Source organism: Podarcis gaigeae, assembly GCF_964106915.1.
Source record: "Podarcis gaigeae genome assembly, chromosome: 16".
NCBI lineage: Eukaryota > Metazoa > Chordata > Lepidosauria > Squamata > Lacertidae > Podarcis > Podarcis gaigeae.
The window spans coordinates 16,853,373-16,875,389 of record NC_139693.1 but is presented as its reverse complement, the minus strand read 5'-3'; the positions used below and the strand labels follow the sequence as shown (position 1 = coordinate 16,875,389).

Below are 22,017 nucleotides of genomic sequence, written 5' to 3'. Positions count from 1 at the left end.
CCCTGCACCCTCAGAATGTTGGGAACCCCCTCCCCCCAAGCAAATTTGGGGGGCTTCTTGTGAGACACTGCAGGGAGGGGAGAGGAAGGGGGAAGACTTGCAATGCAAGCGAAACTGCACCTAGCCCAGGAATTCCGAGCATTTAGAGAGTGCATCAAAGCACTCAGCTTTCCCTGCATTATATTGCAATACCTGCGACAACCCCGTAAGCTAGGTCAGAATTGTTGCGCTGATATTGAGTGTTCCTGGGCGGATCCTGTTGCTCTTCTGTTCTAAGCTGCAAGCAGGATTGCAAACACATATGATGTTTGGACCCTGCTCTGTGGGGACCACTATAGTGGGCGGGGCAGAAATGCAGTGGGCGGGGCTTTTGAAATTTAAGGCACAGCCGCTATAACCCTTGCAGTGGGTACCATTTTATGACTTTTTATTTAAAATAATCAGTCTTTTAATTAGCTCTAAAACACATCTCTGGCTATAGTTAAAAGAGAGAGAAGATGAAAGCGAGGTGTAGTGCTAAGATACCATAATCGTGTCACTTTTTTTAGAAGTGATTTTTAAAAGATCTTTGACTCACTGCTGTTTTAGCAGTATGGTAAATGGCAATGATCAGAAAGCTTTTTTATGATAATATTATAGCATTATGTTGTTTATGGTGCTATATCTCTCTTTCATTAAAAAATATTGTTACATGCCACCCCAGTATTCCAGAGGTCCATGCCCTTACCCATTGGTTCGTGTTTCTCTTGGTAATGAGGCACAGCAGAGACTGTGGTGTCTTTATGATTTATGGTTTATTTACACATACATACAACAGAATCAGCAATGGAGGGGTTCAGAGCATTACACGCCAAGCGAGTCTTGCTTCTGCCATAGCTGTACCTTTGGATCCAAACAGACTCCACCCATGGCTCTGACTCTGTAGCTTGCTGTATTTTACAGACTGACACCTTTTCCCCTCGATCACCCCACAGCCAACTAAAATCCTAAAAACTTCCTCCTAATGAAAACTCTGGCATTGTATTCTGACTAACGATCTCAGAGCTCAGGGAGGGGCTCTCCTCCTTTGCTGGCTGCCACAGAGTCTCTTTTCTGCCGGTGGTCCACCTCCCTGTCTTTGTTCTCTGCTGATGATGGCCCATCTCTCAAGTGATTTCCTGAGCATGGAAAAACTTGTTTGGCCTGTGCTTTGGCACTGCTAAATCCAGTGTCTGACAGCCCATCTTAATACTCTAAGCATTGATTACACTGCCAACACTTACTAAATTCAGGAATTATAGGTGTCTGACACCCAGAAACTCTGGCACCAACAAACGCATAGCAATACCTTGTTCTGAAAATGTTTTAGCACTAATTGAAAGATCAATTAGTAAAAACTTAATAGGGTCATGAAATGACACCCAACACAATGGTTATGATAAATGTGTGCCAAGTTGCAATGGGTTTGCTGTGATAGATTTGTAAGGGCAGAAGCTTAGTGGTAGAACATTTGAGAGGCAAGTGGCACTCCCAAGGTTACCTGGTGAGTTTCATGGATGAGTGAAGATTTGAACCCTGGTCTCTCCGAAGTCCTAGTAGTCCTACACGGTAACCACCACAACACCATTGGCTCTGGGTCACACTTTGGGACCCCCTCCCCCCGGTTTTTCATCCAGAATTAGTGACACAAGGCCTGGTCCAATCCCTGGCACCTCCAGGTGGCCTCAGGTAATGAGAAAGGCCCTTTTTGTTGCCTGACACACACACCCGTCAGAGAAGACAACACAGGTCTGGATATGTAACCTGTCTGTGGATCCACAGCCTTTTTGGTGTTGCTGCTGCTGTTCACCAGTTAGGAGTCGGAAAGCCTGGCTAGTTTGCTTAAAATCAGCCAGAGATCAGCAAGTGGATCCTAACGTTGCTTCACATACACCCTTCCTGTCCCAGGACAGCAGAAGGAATCGAAGGAAACCTGCCTTTATATAAATTGATCTTGGAGAAATTACAGAGTAAGAATGTAACTGGGGGTAGGGAGTGACTCGTGTGGCTTCTGTGAATGGAATTGGCCAGCCTCTTGAACTGCAGCTGATGATGATAGTAATAATAATAATAATAATAATAATAATAATAATAATAATAATAACTACTACTATTATTACTATTACTATTGCAAAAAGCATCCCTATTGACCTTTCCAGCAGGCCCCAAAAATGCATGAGCACATTGTGAGTCATGCACGACAGGATACGTCTTGGCCTTCCCCGCCTTCTCTGCGCATGCTCTGCTCTCCTTCGCTGTGTCTCCCCACGGAGAGCAGGTTTGGCAAGACTGTTGTTGAGCAGGGAGGGAGGGAGCCCAGCTGGCGGGGGTGGGGGTGGGATTAAGGGTTCAAGAGAAATGACCCCGGAGAAATCTGGTTCGGCTGGTTGGGTGCCTTCCTTTCTCACGTAACTCCCACTCAGAGGTGAGTTTCAGGAGCACCTTTTTTTCTCATTTGGAGGCTATATATATATATATATGTACATATATCACTTGGGTTTGGTGTAGAGACACCTCTGGGCGATGGGACGGCGGCAGGCAAGAAGGGAACCGGCTGGAAAGGTTATTATTTTTTGTAACACCTGCAGTCACGCACAAGGGAGGGCTCCTCTCCCAGAAGCTGAAAAGTGCTGGAATCCAGATGCTTTGATGGAGGTTTTTTTGAAAGAAAGAAAAACATCCTCGGTGAGACCCAAGTTTGAATGCCATGATCCCTCCTGAGCAGGTTGACCAGGGGAGCAAAGAGCTGTGGTTGCCTTTGACAGCTAACGTGGCTTCTTTTTTTGTGTCATCCACACATGTGGCCTAGTGCTTGGCAGCCACAGGAAACGTTGAAACAGGTCTCTGTCCTGGGGACCATACAGTGCAAAATGTTGACAGTGTGGCTAGACAGTCACAGGAGGGAAGGGAGAGGCGAGAGGAGGGAGGCAAGGGTTGTCATGGCACGCAGTGACATGTACATAATCACGGACAATTAAGGATGTGAGGGCTAAATTAGACACGGCATGAAAAGTCTGTCATTGCCTTGTCTTGTGGTGGTGTATTCTTTGATTAAAAGCAGTGGGGCAGTGGATTGGATCGGGAACGACAGTGTGGTGTAGTGGTTGGAGTACCAGACTATGACATGGGAAACCAGGGTTCAGATCCCCCACTTGGCCATGAAGCTCGCTGTCACTCTCAACCTAATCTACCTCACAGGGTTGGTGGGAGGATAAAAATGGAGGAGACCCATGTACGCTACCTTGAGCTCCTTGGAGGAACGGCGGGATATAAATGTGACAATCAATCAATCAATCAATCAATCATAATGACAGGGGGACCCATCCCCCCTCACATTATTTTTTCCTGATCAGAATCTCCCATTTGAGGTTCGCTCCAGGGGGAGAGTGAAAGATAAATCCCTGTGTTCTTCCCCCCCACCCCCATAAAATGCACACACTGCTTGATTGCAACAAGCCTCAAAGCTGTTGACAAAGAGAAAAACAACAAAAATCATTGTCAAAACAGTTAAAAACAACTATTCAATAACGTTCAAGTAAAAGTTAAAATCAGTGATAAACTAAAAACAGATTAAGACACAGACCAATGTTCCATACATCTGGGCAGGCATGTCTAAACAAAAGTGTTTTTAGCACATGCCGAAAAGTGTACTGTGAAGGTGCCTACCTGATATCGGTAGTCAGGGGTTTCCAAAGTATGGGTTCTGCCACATGAAAAAAAGCCTTTTCTCACAAATGGGAAGAGGCGGGAGGACGCTCAACATGGCCATGGCCCAACAGGTCACGGAATATTGAGGGGTCCCGGCCCCCTGCTTGAAAATTTTGGGGAGCCTGGGCCTCTCGGTCCCCACCCCCAGATGACACCACCTGTAACAGTCCCAGTTATGCAGAGCAAAGCGGTTGCGAGGGCACATATGGGGTAAGGTGATCTCGCAGATATTGCAGCCTTCCCTAACTTGATGCCCCCCAATATTCCGCGGCCCGTCGGACCTACCCATAGCCGCAAGGGCAGCCTGAGTGCAAGAACTCTCTCCCTTCCTGCAGTTTCCAGCAGCTGGTATTCAGTGGGTCACCTAGGAACCTTTCGCCCAACACGGGGCTCAAACCCACAACCCTGGGATTAAGAGTCTCATGCTCAACCAGCTGAGCTATCCGGCCTGGACTAGGCAACTGTCTGGACTTGTCCTGCAGGGATGTTTGTTTGTTTTAATTATCCAAACCTGCTTGGACTTTAAAGCCACAGCAGACACTTTGAATTGGCTGCTATTTGTGCAAAAGTTGGCGCCAAGAGGACTCCTGCAAGGGCAAAGACACCATTGCAGTACACAGCACCTAAAGTGTCCCTCTCCCTCAGGAACATCGCCATCAGTCTTAATTGGAAGTTGATGTTCCAGTGCTGCCATCTCCCTCCTCAAGCAATTCGCTTCTATGAGATGGTGCTATATTGCATTTTACGAGAGAAGAAAATTTTATTGAGAATTTGCATATTGAAAGCACTTCAGATTGCCAACTAGATATTCATTCTAATTTGCTGCGGCTTGACCTAATTTTCAAATTTCATGTTATAGGGCCTCTTGCATGCCTTTAATTAAGTCTATCGTTCATCGGAATGCATGTGAACATCATGTTTTGATTTATGGACTGGGCTTTTTTAATATAACGTTTAACACTCACCAAAATTTCAGATTCATGAATGTCCAAAACCAGATTTCATTAGTGTGTTTTCAGACTGGGATTAAATCCTTCCTCCAAGTCATATTGGCTAACAAATTCATCCCGGTGGTTCCTCCCTCTCCTTTTTTCCTTTTCTGGAAGCTTGTAAGGATGTGGTTTGGTTTGGTTTTCTTAAGTCTCAGGATTCTGATCCTGAATTTTGAACAGCCTTGCCCATGTTGCCTTCAGATCTTTCTGATTGCAGCTCCCATCTAAGATCATGGAATTGTAGAGTTGGAAGGGACCCTGAGGATCATCTAGTCCAACCCCTTGCAATGCAGGAATATGCAGCTTTCCCATATGCGGATCAAACCTGCAACCTTGGCATTATCAGCACCATGCTCTAACCAACTGAGCTATCTAGGCCGCAGTTTCAAACAGCATGGCCAAGATGGACTGCTAGCTAGGACTGATGGAAGCTGTAGTCCAGGTATCTATAGAGGGACCCAGGTTGAGGTTGGCTGCTTTGAACATTGAAAGCCTTTATGGTAGGATCTGCCTTGAATCTGTCTTGAGAGATTCAGCCTTCATGAACCCCTTTCCGAAATGGCCTGATCCACATTTTGTAGATGAATGTGTGGATGGGAACACAGATTTTGCACTTCTCTGAATGTCATAACTGTTTGTTTCATTAAATTTATACAGCAGTTGATTATAGAAAAAACTCAAAGCGCTTTCAGTCCTTGACAGGTAACCTGCTTAAAACCTTATTTGATTATGTCTTTTGAGACCCCTTTTCTGTTTTTTAAAAAAATGCTGACCAGGGCTGAAAGTGATGTAGAATAGAAGTATGGAGGAAAAAATGTTGGAACAACCCTGTCCCTCAGCAACCTGGTGCCTTCCAGATGTTTTGTTCTTCCTTTGGCACCAACCAGCACATCTGGAGGTTGCCTGGTTGGCAAAGGCTGCTGACTCCTGAATCAGGAAGTTCTCAGTTTGAATCTCACCTCTGCCATGACTTAAACAAGGCCCCTCACCTTTCCGCTTCTGGGGTCCAGTATATCTGAAGGAGCGTTCTCCTCCCCCATCGTTCTGCCCGGACACTGAGGTCCAGCTCCGAGGGCCTTCTGGCGGTTTCCTCACTGCGAGAGGCCAAGTTACAGGGAACCAGGCAGAGGGCCTTCTCGGTAGTGGAGCCCGCCCTGTGGAACACCCTCCCATCAGATGTCAAAGCGATAAACATCTACCTGACATTCAGAAGACATCTGAAGGCAGCCCTGTTCAGGGAAGTTTTTAATATGTGACATTTTAGTGTATCTTTCATCTTTGTTGGAAGCCGCCCAGAGTGGCTAGGGAAACCCAGCCAGAGGGGCGGGGTACAAATAAATTATTATTATTATTATTATTATTATTATTATTATTATTATTATTATTATTATACTGGACTACCATCCAAGGTTGCTGACAAGATTCCTAGGAGGATGTGTACATAAAGTGCCTTGGACATGTCATATAAATGGGTTGGGTTCCTTCTGAAACTTGCAATGATGGCCAGTGTATTCAAATTCATGAATACCAATTTCAAATTCAGATTCAAGGAGTGCTGTAATGAATATGGTCTGAGGCCAGGAATAAATTGCTGAGCCCTGCTTTAAATGGCTACTGAACCTTGGAGTTAACATTGTTTTAGGCGTTTCCCATATAATCTCTCCTAGGGCTGAGTCAAATGACCTTTATTGGTTAGTAAGAAATATCTGGGATGCGTGTGAAAGATTTCAGGAAAACCTCCCCTTCCTTGTGGTTTTCTCGTTCATTTTGTTTGCCATCTGTTTAGGGCAGGGGTGAACAGATCAGTCTATGTCTAGTGATGTTTTCACATGTGTTCATTCAGAAGTTTTATGTTCATTTACACACCAGTCTACAGTTTTTAAAAATGCATGGTTTCAAAATGTATCTTACCCAAAACAATGTGCAGTTTTCTGGAGCCAAGAAGGCTTTTTTGATTTGTATCTAAAAAAGCTCAACAGCTTTTGGGTTTTTACTTTTTGAAATATGACAGCCCTATTATGGACAAATCTGACTGGCTACCTGGTATCATTATGAAGTTAAAACATAATGAAGACATGGTTCTCACACACACTCTCACACTCTCTGATATCATCAGGCAGTCAAATCTGATTGGTTCTGAGGTATCATCATGAAGTCAGTTCGGAGAAAGGGCAATGCTTCCTGCCCTCATTCTGCACGGAATTCTGAATAAATGAACACTTGTTCTCTGGAACCCCTGAAAAAATAGCCAAAGGGAGCAGTGGTTCTATACAGGTTAGAAATACTGCATTTTTCCATCTATAAGACGCCCCCATGTATAAGACTATTGGGGGGGACTCAGATTTAAAAAAATGAGGGAAGATGTATCTGTGTATAAGATGCCCCCTAATTTTTGACATTATTTTTAGGGGGGGACCTAGTCTTATATGCAGAAAAATACAGTAGATGCATTTGGGGCAGGGGTTGTCAACCTGGTCCCTACTGCCCACTAGTGGGCATTTCAGGATTCTAGGTGGGCGGCAGGGGGTTCTATGGCACAAGCTGAATCCTCCTTCCATCGAGCACTGGTGGGCAGTAAGGAACTTTTACCAACAAGAAAGATGCATTAGTGGGCGGTAGATCTAAAAAGGTTGACTACCCCTGATTTGGGGTCTACCCCCTAACCTTTTCCATTCAGTAGTCTGGCTTCTAGTGCTTTGTATGTTGGCCTTCCTGGTTATGCTGGCAAATATGTACTGGTAATTTAAATGTTCCTCCTCTGTACAATGGTGAGGAACAGTATAGCTATGTGCTCTGACATTGCACAACAGTGTTGCCTTTTGTGCAGGAGAAGACGTGGGCCTTGTCTTGAGACATCATATCCTGTTCAGCATAGTCACCAATTACTAGCACTGATGGGTGTGTCATTTGTACACCTGAGGATGCTTCCATCTTCTTCTCGTGACTTCTAACCATTCAGCTGCCTTTTTTCCAGGCTCATGGAACCAAGCACCCCTTTGGTATTAATTATAATTATCAAAGGTCATTGGGTAAAAGCCCCCGTTAAATAAGTTTCAGTAAGAATTTGGGGAAATGTACTCAACGTTATACACTGATGATATATATACTGTACAGTGTACCCATTGTTGTCAAATGTAAAATGACTGAAAATGATTTGGTTCCATTGTGAACTTAACATAATTCCTCTAATTCCTAATCAAAAGTTTGAGGAATACTGACTTCCCAAGTCTCAGTCTGGATCTGACCATTTCTGGTGTAATTTTTTTGCTATTCAAAAATAGCTTCTTCTCCATCACTGCTCTTCGGGGGCCCAAATGAGACACCTTGCAGGGCTTCTGCCAGTCTGAAGATAAAATTGTGGTCTAGGTCGCGGGTAGCCAACATGGTGCCCTCCAGATGTTGTGTACTACAATTCCTATAAGCCCCAGCTAGCATGCCCAGCCATCATGGATTATGGCAGTTGTCCAGAACATCTGGAGGGCACCATGCTGATGACTCCTGAGGTAAGTGGACCAGTGGCCTGACGTGGGAGCCTTCTCGAGTGAGGCTACGTAAGCACAAGTATACAGATCAAAGGAAGTCATCGTTGCATTCTGTTCTGCCTTGGTCAGCTCCCACTTGGAGTCTTGTGTCCACCACAGTTTAAGAAGGATATTGGCAAGCTTGAATGTGTGCAGAGGAGGACAACCAGGATGATAAAAGGTCTGGAAACCAAGCCTTATAAGGAATGGTTAAGGGAGCTAGGTATGTTTAGCCTGGAGAAGAGAAGACTGGGAGGTGGTATGATAGCCATCTTCAAATATCTAAAGGGTTGTCACATGGAAGATGGAGCAAGCTTGTTTTCTGCTGCACCAGAGGGGAGGTGCTGAGCAATAGATTCAAACGATAAGAAAGGAGATTCCAATGAAACGTTAGGAATAATTTTCTGATGCTAAGAGCTGTTTGGCAGTGGAACAGACTCCCTCACTGGAGTTTTTTAAGCAGAGGTTGGATGATCATCTGTCGGGGATTCTCTAGCTGTGATTCCTACATTGCAGGGGGTTGGACTAAATGACTCTCGGTGTACCTTCCAACTCTATGATTCTGTGATTCTATTCAACATTCCTACGCTGCTTCCAATATCCATTTACTGTTGACTAACTCTGTTAGGGAACTATTTGACTCCTCAGTATTTTCTGCCCTGAACCACTCCACAGTTTGGGTTGGGTTTGGTCAAGATGTTGACCCTGGGCCACTGACTATGTCAGTCTTAGTCAAGCTGACGTTATGATGAGACTTTGGGATGTGTGTTATGGCATGACATCAGCAAATCTCCCTTGGCCAAGCATTGCAGTGCATGCAGGACACAGCTCACACCCTCCTGGTCCAGCGGAGGAAGGTCACTTACTCACCGGACAGGTACTCACGTCTTTATCTGATGTACCAACATGTTAGGACTCAAACAGTGAGGATGCCGCATTTTCTTCCTCATTCTAAATGTGTAAGTCAAACCAGAGCATGACTGGCTTCTACAGAAATGTTTGTTCATTACAACATCTAATGTACCTGACTATATCCTCGTACGCCGCATTAATTCATCCTAAGGAGGCTTCGCCAACCTGAGGCCCTCCAGTTGCTTTGGAATTCTATTCCAGCTGTGCTGGCTATGGCTGATGGAATTGTGGTTCAGAACATCTGTAGGGCCTCACATTTGGTGAAGGGTGATCTGAAGTAACTACAGTGCCTGGTTTCGTACACACAAGTGCCAACAAGGTTTAAGATCCCTAATTCACTCATTACAGGTATGTGATGAAAAAGTGGAAATAAGCCATTTCTGAGTAGGGTTGCCAGGGCAGGAGCATCCCAGACTCTGAGATTTGAGAGCTCAAACTTGAGACCTGGGTACTGTATCTGGTGATGTCACAGAGTTGGCCCCTGGTGATTCTACCTCTGTGCTTTCTCCCACCACTGAGCCCTGGAGACGGAAGTTAATTGGGAGAGGGGAGGAGTGGGCAGAGGTGGGCAGACCCTTTCCCTCCAAGAGTCTATGCCATAATTTGCAGCTGGCTCCTGCCAGGCTGAAGTTTGCAAAGCTGCACACTCTTGACCACCTGGAGATTCAAGCCCTCCACTTGCCACCAGGAGGGAACCAAGCAAACTTGGGGTCTACGGATCAGTCCTGGAAATCTAGCAACTCTTTATCTGGGTGCCAGAAAAGTATCTGTTTGGGAATCTCAAAAACTCATCAGCCAACGTTGTCACACACCCTTTGTGGAATAATTGGAATGTTCTTTGATTTATGAAAAAGGCCCCCCCCCTCAGTCCCCTCCCTCAATTCGACAGACAACAATATTGAGTGCTACCTTTTGATGTGCTAGTGATTATTCCAGGCCCCTAGAATGTATGTCATACTCCACCTGCTTGATTGGGGCACTGAATTTAGGCAGGGGAGAATAAAGGATTCTGCATTTAGAGCTTACTGGGAAAGATTGCTGGCAGTAAAACCATACACTTGTATTGTGAGATGAAGAATGAAACAATTATTATTTCTGTAGTCCAAAATATCTGGAGGGCAGCAGGCTAGTAAAGGCTGCTTTAAGATGATATAATTACTGTATTGCATGACAACAAAACGGTTTGTGTCCCAAAGAACTGCTTCCCCCCTGTGGCACAGTGGGTCAGTGCATCGGGCTGTTAACCAGGAAGTTGGTGGTTCAAGAATAAAACAGAGCACCTGGGTTCCTATTCTAAGGACTGCTGCAGAGTTGGTGAGCCTATGTCTCTTGCCTGTGCCACTTGAACCCCTCTGCTCATTGAAAACCATTATGCCATGGAGAAAGACTCTAGCTTATTCTTCTCTGGTCTCTGAACCCTGGTGTCCCTCAAGCCCCAATTGAGTGCTCTAAGCACTACACCACACCAGCTATCTGGACCTTTGGCCTGACTCAGCAGAAGCATTCGTCCCCGGTTCCTTGTCAAAACAGTTCTGCGAGCTGAGCCAAGGCTCTGTCTCCTGAGTCAGCTTTGGCAAAAGCACAAGCACCACATTTCTCGATGGAATTGGGTTCCCCGCCTCCAGACGGCCCTAACCATTGAGATCCCTGCCGCCTCTGCCGCCTTTGAAATGGTGTTGCATGCTGCTGTTTACCTTCCAGGTATCTTTTGGCCAGGCGCCCGTTCCCTGGGTGTGAGAGGGCTGATTCAGTCAGGTGGCATGAGAAGGGATGAGGAAGGAAGCTGAGTTCTCTCTCTCTCGGATGCAGCCGTGTGGCAAAAGAGGCTTTTCTCTTTCATGGTTATGTTTTCTTTGCTGACTGAACGCAGAGTCCTAAGCAAACACCATTTACTGACACCACCTAAAAAACACATATCAGGTTTCTTGTGCCAGGTTCCTCTGGGCAAGGGGATGTTTAGGTGTCAGGTAGCCTTGGTGCCCTGCAGATGTTTTGCACTACAGCTCCCATCAACTCCAACCAGTTCTAGCAGGGGCTGTTGGGAGTTGTAGTACAGAAGGGCCGTGATGGTGGGGGCTGATGGGAGTTGTAGTCCAAAACATCTGTAGGGCACCCCATCGGTGAAGGCCGTCTTAAAGGAAAGGCCAGCTCTTTGCCACAAAGTCCTTCCTCCTGTGCCTCGGTTTCCTCTTTGAAACAGAACAGGATGGGACTAAACTTGAAGGTTTGTTTTGATCCAGGATCACTATGTCCCTTGGCCTGACTTGACATTTCAGGATTTTGGTTTCTTTTGAAGCTCTATGCAGGTGGGAGAATGAGGGGGTTGGATTCTGAGGTGAAGTGAAACTGACTGAGATGTTTCAAGCCACAGTCAGGGAATGCCAATTTGAATGTTTCTAGAAAAGTAGCACCTTAGCCTGTTTTCTCCTTGCAGAGAGTTATTTCATGCAAGGGGACGTCCCACAGGGAAACCCTTCACCTGGCATCTGAAGTACTGCACAGTGGTACCTCAGGCTAAGTACTTAATTCGTTCCGGAGGTCTGTTCTTAACCTGAAACTGTTCTTAACCTGAAGCACCACTTTAGCTAATGGGGCCTCCCGCTGCTGCTGTGCCGCCGGAGCCCGGTTTCTGTTTCTTATCCTGAAGCAAAGTTCTTAACCTGAAGCACTATTTCTGGGTTAGCGGAGTCTGTATCCTGAAGCGTATGTAACTCGAGGTACCACTGTAATCCATTATATGAACTCAGAAGTTCACACAGCCTAATTCCCACCACATTCTGGGGCATGTGCAGATATCACCTCAGGGTGAGAAGCTGCCAGGCCCACCCTCCAGCTTTCTCCTCCCCACAGTTTACAGTTTAACTAACTATGTCTGGCGTGTTGTTCCAGACTAACTGTCCATCCTACCTTCCCACCCTTCCTACGGAAGAAAGTGGTGTGGAGGGAGAGACCCCAATGAAGGTATAATCTACAGCAGCCGTTCTATCGGGCTATAAGAGCAGGAGAAGGACAGGCCTGTAGGGCTCTCTGGCCGTTCTGCCAAAAGATCATCACCTTTTTACTTCTCCATGAAATATATCCATTCCATCTGGTCATTGCAAGAACTGTTACAGAGAAATAGTTCCTGAGCGAAATTGTTTTTTTCCTCCTCTGTTCCAGCCCCTTTTCCTTTTGTGTTGTGTCTTTAAGCCAGAGGGCAGGAACCGACTTACCACTGGCATTTGAAAGCTGTTTTGGCTGAAAAGCAGGGCAAAAACTTGTGACCGGCGGTGCGCAGGGACTTCAGCTAACTGCTACCTTCCCTTCCCCCACTTCAGCAGTAAAGCAGTAATAATGGTACCGTACTTTGCAGGGCTGTTGTAAGGTTACTGAGGAAACATAGGCAGCAAAGTGCCTTTCTGGATGCACTGTGTACACGTTCTGGGAAGTAAACCCCGTTGCACTCAGTCGGACTTTCCCTGGAGTAAACATGTGTAGGGTTGCACTGTACACCGTGTTGATTACTTAATTAAAAGGCCATTGAGGAGACATGGGTGACCTTGAGCTCGGTCACTGCCTCTCAGCCTAACCTACCTCACAGGGTTGTTGTTGTGGAGATTAAATGAGATAAGGAGGAAGCCATGCGAGCCACTTTGAGCTCCTTGGGGAAAAAAGGTGGGATATAAATGCAATAAATAAGGAACAGCAGAGAGTTTACGGCAATGATAAGCTGCATTTTTAAATAAAAAATGCAGCAATTATAAGCTGTGTTTAAAAATAAAATAAAACAATGGGGCCCTAAAATAAAAAAAAAAAATATCTACACTAGCTGGTGAATCCCTTTTCCTTTACAGGGAGCTCTGCACGCACAGCCCCTCCTTGCCTGGGGAAGTCTCGGCAGTTTGCAGGCGGAGGGAGGAGATCCCACAAGCTGTGGCAGAGCCCAGGTATCTCTGCAGGCAGGTTTACCTGGACTCTCTGGCCTGTCCGCTTCCCTGGAGGCAGGAGGAGCCTTCTGCAGCCGGTGGTTCTGGCTCTGGAAAGGATCCACGGGAGGCCAGGAGAGGAGGACACCTCTGCTGCAGGGGCAGAAGGGCTCGAGGTGGGGTGGGAGCTGTGGTGTGTGGAGAGAAGGAGTGGGGCAGAGAGGCCCCTTTTTCTAACATGCCATAAAAATGCAGCCAGATGCACAAGGTCTCCTTCAAATGCAGCGAGGGTCCTTTGTGGTTCCTGCTTTCCTGTTTCGTGTGTTTTGTTAAAAAGTCACCAGTTAACGGCAAAGAAATAAGTTAATGGCAAAGAAAGAAATGTAAGCCCACCCACAAGCCACACTGTAGGGCTATCCTCACCCGACTGCCATGAGGTGATCTCAGGGGCCAGTCCCTGCCTCTCGCTCTCACCTACCTCACAGGGTTGTTGTGATGGGGATTGAGCGAGGAGGGGGGAGAACCATGTAAGCTCCACAGAGAAAAAAGTGGAATATAAAGGCAAATAATCATACAGTGGTACCTTGGTTTAGAACAGTTTAGTTTATGAACAACTTGGATTAAGAATGCTGCAAATCCAGAAGTAGGTTTAGGTTTGTGAACTTTGCCTTGGAATAAGAACATGTTTTGCTTCCTGTTGAGTGTATTCCATTTGTAAATTGAGTCCCCCGCTGCTATGGGAAAGCATGCCTTTGGTGTAAGAACAGAAATCCTGAACGGATTAAGTTTGTAAACCAAGGTGCCACTGTAATAATAATAATAATAATAATAATAATAATAACAATAACAATAACAACAACAACAACAAGCACCAAAACCTCATGCAAAGTGGCAAGCGAGTGAGCTTTTGTGTCCTCCAGAGCTCTTCTTCAGGGTGGCTATTAAGAGGATTCAGCAGGGCAAGGTGGGGAGAGAGGAAAAGAGAGAGTGAGAGCTAGATACAGTGGTACCTTGGTTGTTGAACTGAATTCGTTCCGGGAGCACTTTAGACTCCCCAAACCGTTCACAAACCAAGACGTGGCTTCTGATTGGCTGCAGGAGCTTCCTGCACTCAATCAGAAGCCGCGTCGGACATTTGGCTTCCAAAAAACAATCTGTGTTTGTGGCATTCAGGAATTGATTTGTTTGGGAGCCAAGCCATTCGACAACCAAGGTACCACTGTACTTTTAAAGCCTGCAGACTTTGAGGCTTCAGCATCACGCCCAGGATTTTCTCCGCTCTGCTGCTATTTTGCTCAACATTCTGCTGAATTGTCCTGGAGTGCTTGGACCTTCGGTAGCACTGACATTAGGGATGTTTTTATCATCTCTATTTCAGGGCTCTTCTGTTTGGTCCACATTTTATTCTGCTTTCTAGGCACTGGTCTAAGCAGTTTTTCTTTTGCCCTCTCCGCTTTCCCGGAGAAAGACCTGTTGTTTACTGCTGAATTGGGACAAGTGTCAATCTGCAGGGAACTTGACTGACATTCCTTAGGATTCAGTGGTAAACATCTGGTTTCCCTGGAGGAAGTGGGAAACCTCTTGGAATCGTGTGTAGCAAAAATGGGACAAGCAGATTCAAGTGAGGATGAGCCCTTAATAGACTTTTTTGGGGTATTGTTTGAATTCTGTTATGGTGTTTCCAAGTTTCAAGTTTTATTGCGGCAAAAGCCAGTAACACTAAACACCACAAGATCAAACAAAAAGAAATCAACAACAACATCAGGAAGAAAAAAAAAAGATTACACAAGGGAACTTTGCAGTGTGCCATTCAACAGAGGAGATTTACGCTTCCTGATTACTAAAGTGCAAAATTTGGCCACCTCATATGATATTGAGCTTGAGGAATCTTCCAGAAGGTATTTTCGTAGAATTTCGGGGGAGGATTCCAAATAATGTAGTAGGGGTATAAATTTTGATAAAAGCGGCAAAATAAGTTGAACTCGTTCAATTCGCAAAATAGAAGGATGTGTGTGACAGATTCTAGCTTATTAGACATACAGGGGCAGTGACGCGCATGCATTGGTACCCGCGTGAATTTGCCGTACAGCACTGCTGAGGGCATTGTCTCAAAGACGGCTCAAGAGAAAGCCCATCTATAAGCTCCGTTAGTGATGTTAGTTAGGTAAGGGGCAGCTGCAAAATTAGGCCAAGCTTTTAAACATCTATACATCTCCGGGAGTGGGGGGTTTTCTTGTTGTAATTCGACATCGTGAAGTCTCTGAGTGATAATTGCTTTTGCCTTGTCCAGAGTTCCAATAAAAAGATTTTCAGGGTTTAGGCCAATTTGTTTGATCTTGTTAGTTATTTGCATAAGCCAAGGAGGATAGGGAATTGCGGCCAGGAAGCAAGGTAGCTGTTATGGTGTAAATATTTTTTTCTAATGATTATGTTTCATATGAGTTTACCTTTTTATATTTTATCATTTTTTTGTATTTTATCCCTATGCCTGCGGGTATAGGGTGGTATACAAATTATTATTATTATTATTATCATCATCATCATCATCATCAGCTGCCTTGAGTCCAGGTCCAGTGAATAAGTGGAATTATTATTATTATTATTATTATTATTATTATTACTATTATTATTATTATTACTATTACTATTACTATTACTATTACTATTATTATTATTACTATTACTATTACTATTATTTCCATCCCACCTACACAAGATGAGCTTGCAGATTGTCACTTAACCCTTCCCTGTCTCCTCAGGTGTGCTGGCAAAAATCCTGGCATCCCAGAACAGCATCACTGCGGTGCTTGGCAAAGATGTGGTCCTCCCCTGTTCCTACCAGGTCTCAGAGGGCGAGAGGGTGGTTCAGATCACGTGGATAAAGCGGCGGGAGGATGGGACAGCCCAGGAGTTGGCGGTGCTGAACTGGCAACACGGGACCTACGTGCAGGATACCTATTTAGGGCGAGTGCTGCGACAGTCCGAAGGATCTCTAGAAGACGGCTCCATCCTGCTGAAGAATGCGGTACAGGCCGACGAGGGGGCATACGAGTGCCACCTCATTACCTTCCCTGGGGGCAGTTTTGAGTCCAGCCTGACCCTCAAGATCCTAGGTAAGCATCTCCTAATGCACCCTCAAATAGAGCCCTGGGTCTGACTTGGGTGGTAGATCTCTGTCTGGGCTGGCTTCAGGTGAGGGTCCGCAGAACTGAATGCTGTGCAGTTAAAACCAATCCCTGCACATCCAAAGCTAGCATATCAGGGGAAACGCTCTTACATTAATCTTCCTGGCATGCTAGTGTTGTTGTTTTTTTATCTTCAGGAATTATTATTTTTAAAAATGCATATATTGGATTATTGGATATTATTTTATCTGATAGAAGTTGCTTATTTTAAAGTCATATTTTTATCGTAACTTATTTGCCTTGAATTGGGTTGTTTATGGGATGTGCAACCCTTGTTGCATATTTTGTGCTTTCTACCAGCGAGCAAACTGCCTTGGGTATAGCGGTGCAGAAAGGGGGGGGATACAAATTAAAAGCGAAATGACACAAAATGCATATTCAGTGGAACCTCGGTTGTCAAACACTTCAGAAGCTGAACAATTCGGAACACCAACAACCCAGAAGTGAATGCTTCCGTTTTTGAACGTTTTTCAGAATTCGAACGGCTTCCTGGGAGTTTCCCCCCCTTTTTTTCTTCATTGAACTTACTGGCAGCCCTTTGATCCTTGGTTGTCAAATGTTTTGGAAGTCAAACGGTCTTCCGGAACGGATGACGTTCGACAACCGAGGTTCCACTGTATTTCATTGCATGGAGAAGTATTCATATACCCCAACCTCTGCTTGCAGCCTGAAGTCTGAGACTCGAAGTGTACACCCCCCCCTTCATTCTGGTATAATCTGACGGGTGGGAACCAGTTCCTTTGCTGAGTTTCTGGGAATGTTCACACTAAATCTGTCATCCACCATGGCTGTTAAGCCACTTTGGGGGTCTTCTTTCATAAAATCAAAGATTTGTAGAGCTGGAATGGTTCCCCAAGGGGTCATCTAGTCCAATCCACCACACACACACACACACACACACACACACACACACACACACCCGCTGTGCAGGAATCACAACTAAAGAATCGCTGGCAAGAGGCCTCCAGCAAAGGAGAGCCCTCCACCTTCCCAGGGAGGCAATTCCACTATCTTTTTCTCCCCCCAAAAAAGTTTTTATTCATTTTGTAACACAAATAAACAACACAAATAGGAAAACAAACAATACCAACAGATTCTTGTCTTATCCTTATTTTTTCTAAACATTGTTAGGTGGCCTTCCCCAAGTCCCCCCTATCTGATTTTCATTTTACCTCATCTTTAGCAGTTTACATATATAATATTTTCTAACCATTTTTTTAAATCACACTTACTTTAACCATAAAAATATTCACATTTTATCACTTGCAAATAATACTATTTTAAAATACACTATCTTCTACTTCTAACCCTGCAGCCTAAATCCACTTCCAAAGCTATTCTGAGATTTAAATATTAACATATTTTTTCAAATATTCCTTAAACTTCTTCCAATTTTCTTCTCTCTGGTCTCGGAGCCATTCCACTGTCTTAACCGCTCTTTGCCCTCGGAAAGTTCTTCCAGATATTTAGCCTCATTTTCCTCTTCCTTTGGCTGCAGTTCCCCCATTGCCCACCTTGAACCTTGGCCCCCCACTGGAGGAGGGGCAGGGCCGGACTCTGGCTGCCTCGTGCACTGCAGAAGGGAACCCCGTGCCCACGGTGACCTGGGAGACAGAAGTGCGTGGCACGGACAGCAGCCGCGTGTCCTCGCACCCCCGCTCGGCCTCCGTCACCAGCGAGTTCTACGTGGTGCCTGGGCGGAGCATGCACGGCAAGGCCCTCACCTGCATCGTCTCCCACCCGGGGCTGCAGCACAAGAAGAGGATCACGCACACCCTCAATGTGGCATGTGGGTATCTGCTGGCCCTCTGGGGTGGGTCGAACCATCGCCACACAGAAGGGGTGGTGTGGGGACTTTCTCACCACAAGGGTCACTCACATACCTCGTGGACCTACCTTTCAAGGATGATGTGCTTCTGGTAGTTGTGGCCGGAGGCAAAAGTAGCCAGAGGCACAAGGTTAGCTCTTAAGTTTAGGCCGTACATTTAAGGCGCATTTAAAGCAAACGGCTGTGGGGAACTGTAGTTTCCACAAGAATCCGTGGGAAACTGCAGTTCCCAGAGTTCTTTGGGGGAGGTTATGTGCAGTGGATGTGCTTTAGATGTATGGTGTGTGGCCTATTGTACATAGAAAGTCAGTTTTCTCTGTGTACACACACATACACACACCCCTCCATTCTCCATCCGAGCAAGCAAGAAGCATGATCACAGTTGAAAGGCACAAGAAATAGGACCCAAGGAGGGTGCTGTGCAAGCCAGCCAGGGGTGGGAGGTGGACGTGGCATGAGAACCGTCCTGAGGGCCAGATAGGAAAGCCCAAAGGACCTGGGCCTGTCGTGCCTCACCACTGTCAAACCAAGATATCTGGCCCAAAGCTAAGGCTAAACAGTGATTTGGCACAATTCATGAATTCGATCCAGCAATTTGCAAAATTTGTTGAATCATTTTACTGATTCTTTAGCATCTTTATTTGGGAGTAATTCCTGAACTTCTGAGTAGACATGAGCAGGCCTGTGCTGTTAATCTCCAACTTCCGCACACACACGTGGGATGTCTTTGAGACCTTTGAGCATGCACCTCCTTGAGGGGAACTCTGCTGAGAACTCTCAGCACCCTGAACAAGCCACACTTCCCAGGATCCTCTGGGGGAAGCCATGGCAGTTTAAAGTGGTGAGATTCTGCTTTAAAATGCACAGTGCAGGGGGCATGGGCTGCTCTCTCCTCTCTGCCACTTTGACCTCTCTTAACATTGCCTCCATGCAGATCTGTCGGATGCCTCAGTCCTGGGCCACGAAGAGGGGGAAGATTGGGTCGCAGGAAAGGAAGGGGCATTCCTGAAGTGCCTCGGAGATGGGAACCCGCCTCCAACGTACAACTGGACACGGTCAGTCGCTTTTCTGTGGTGCAAGAGATGGTTCCCTCTTTCTAAACAGGGAAGAGGCCTGGAGTTTTGTTTCTTTATTCAGCAAGGGGCAGTTGCCAGAGGCAGAAAAGTAGGTGTGGCCAGAGGCCAAGGGTGGGTGTGGCCAGTGGGGGTGACTATAGGTAGGTAGTGGGTGTGGCCAGAGGCAAAAGCAGGTGGATTAATGGCTATGACTTTTACCTTTTCACAGTAGGCTACATTCCAGCCTCAGAAAAGTAAGGCATTCCTACACACGCCTAAGCAAAAGGCATTTTTCACTTCTTGAGCATACATTCCAGCAAAAGCACTCGAGAGAGCATAGAGCAGGAACCCTGAGCAAGTGTAAACTGGAAAGAGGGGCATGGCCCAAAGAGAACTTCAAGGGTAAGATAGGGAGGTCCCAAGGGCCACATTGGGCTCCTGGGGCTGCAGCCCCAGCGCCACCTCTTTTGTGGTGATGAGATTAGAATTTCAGACAGGGACGCTGAAGAGCCAGATTCATATCTGTCACGGGGCTCTCTGGTTTAGCTTGGACCGATCAGACTCTCTCACCCTAACTTGTCTTGCAGGGTTGTTGTGAGGATAAAATGGCGGGGGGGGGGGGGGAGGAATAGGACGCATGGGCTGCATATGCCTCCAGCTCCTTGAGGGAAAGGTAGGATAGGAATGTGAATCGTCCGGAGTTTTTTAAAATCAAAGAATGTATACCTGACTTTTTAATTCAAGGAATTTACGCAGTAGTCATTTATTAAATTTGTATGCCGCCTGCCCTGGAGCCTCTAGGCATTCGGAATAAGAAATGCAATTAAAAATCCATAAATGCAATTGTATAAGAACATCAACAGCCCATCTCTCCAGCTGAAACATTTTGAAAACCGTGCTTGCCATAGGAGCCAGTTTGTCTAGTCTGCATCCCAGATAAATCACAAGTCTTGATCTTGTCCCGGTTATTTTTCTTTGGAGGATGCTTTGTTAAAATCAATTTGAATTCTGCCCTATCTCTGAATAATGTGTGGCTGCATCTTTATCTCTTGCCCACTCATGCAACAATATACACGCACGAATTTTAAGGTGGCATGCTGTGGTCAGTCTGCCATTTCGCACATGGAAATGGGCAAAAGCGTTTTGAGGTGTTGGTAACAGTTTGCAGGACAGACGCTGCCTTGACTTTTAGAAGAGTGTTGCCGTCAGCCCCAGTCTTCAAACAGTGAGAGACTCCAGGGGTGCCTGCACTTACCCAGGGTTCAATTTCTTTGGAATGAAGTGCCAGTGGAGACTGTGGTGCCTTTCGGATATATGGTTTTGCTTGGCTTTAAAAGAGGACCGTACAGATTTATGGAGAAGAAGGCTATAGCCACGATGGAGACTGTACTCTGCCTCCACAGTTGGAAGCAGTAATGCTTCTGAATACCATTTACAGGAGAGGAGAGGCCTCTTGTTCCTGGGTCCTGCTTGTAGGCATCCCTTTGGGGCACTTGGTTGGCAACTCTGAGAACAGGATGCTGGAGAAGATGGGGCATGGCCCTCATCCAGCAGGGCTCTTCGAATGTTCTTATATCCTACCCTCCATGTGTTACAGAAGCCCTGTGCATTGCAGATGATTCTTGGGTGTGTTTTTCACAAGTCCATTCTGCTCCCACCATAGCTGTCAACCTTCCTTTTTCTTTGCGGGAAATTCCCATATTCCAGTGCCGTTTCCTGCTGCGATCCCGGATTGTTAGATATCCCATAGACTGTCCCTGGGACAGTTGAGGCTGCTGATCCCTTATTTCTGAGGTTGCTGTTCCCTTATTTTCAAATCTGAAAGTTGACAGCTATGGCTCCCACTGTCTCTGACTAGGCCTCATGGGGCCTCAGCATTGTCTGACATGAACAAAGAATGAGCCTGGTCAGTAGTGCAGCTGGGTCTTGGAGCCAGAAGGTCCCCAGGTGACCACCCAGAGAGTGGCAGGTTATGGGAGCCACAGCCAACAAGCCTGACATTGACACCTGGGCTGCTAGAAGCATGGCAGGGCCCACTGGGACAGATGTTGGTTGCTGTAGAATCCTTTCTGTATTTTTTTTTAAGGCAGCCATGAATGCACATGGTAATAGATTCTCAGCTGATTATCCCTTTCTACAACAAAATGGTGCTTGTTATTCCCGGGTTAAAACCAGGGCAGCAGAAGCAAATGCCGTTTTGTTCCTGTGGTCATGATGGTGCTGTGAATTCAAGGCAGGCGTGCAATGTGCTCAGAGCATTAAAAGAAAAATAAATAAATCCAGAGTTGGCAAACTGTTTTGGTTTGTTGCTGTGAGATACCAAGAATGTAGAAGCATGGAATTAGGGGAGAGAGAGTACAGAAATGGGAAGTGGGTGCTTTACAACTGGCTACCCAAAGGGGGCGCCTTGCAAGACCATTAAGGCCAGGTTCTAAAATGACCCAGCTGCACCAGTAAGCTTCTCCCAGTAAGCAGTCCCCAGTAGGCTTCCAAGGAGCTCCTCACAGATGCCCTAGAAAAACAGAGTTTAAGAACCCCTGGCCTACTAGGACAAAGTGGGCATGGCAGGCTGGGAAGAGTTCTGTGGCAGAGTGCCCTCTCTACAGGCAGCCTGGCTCAGCTTGAAGCCAGGGGGAATGAATCCTGCCCTAGCGCTGGGAGCCTCTGGAGGCAGCCTGTGCCCGTTGGGGAGAGCAGCAGCCGAGCCAGCCCCCACCCCTCTAGCACCCGCCCCTGGGGCAATCCCTAACCCATGTGACACTTTCCCGGGATGCAAATCCAGGATTGCACCACCAGAGGAGTCTGGGGCAGCTTGGCATCTCCCAGCGCCAGCCTTGGACGCCTGCCTGGCCCGCCTGACACCGTCTGGGTGCCAGCTACGAGATGCGTTTCC

The 22,017-nt window shown here is 46.3% G+C and overlaps 1 protein-coding gene across 1 annotated transcript in view; it reads left to right on the top strand.

Moving 5' to 3' along the window:
* Positions 1 to 22,017, top strand: part of NECTIN4 (nectin cell adhesion molecule 4) — an 84,432-nt gene that overhangs the window by 47,586 nt on the left and 14,829 nt on the right. The window contains exons 3-5 of the mRNA XM_083716592.1: positions 15,816 to 16,169; positions 17,740 to 18,030; positions 19,004 to 19,124. Coding sequence (XP_083572718.1) covers positions 15,816 to 16,169; positions 17,740 to 18,030; positions 19,004 to 19,124 — 766 coding nt within the window. The remainder of the gene's footprint in view (positions 1 to 15,815; positions 16,170 to 17,739; positions 18,031 to 19,003; positions 19,125 to 22,017) is intronic.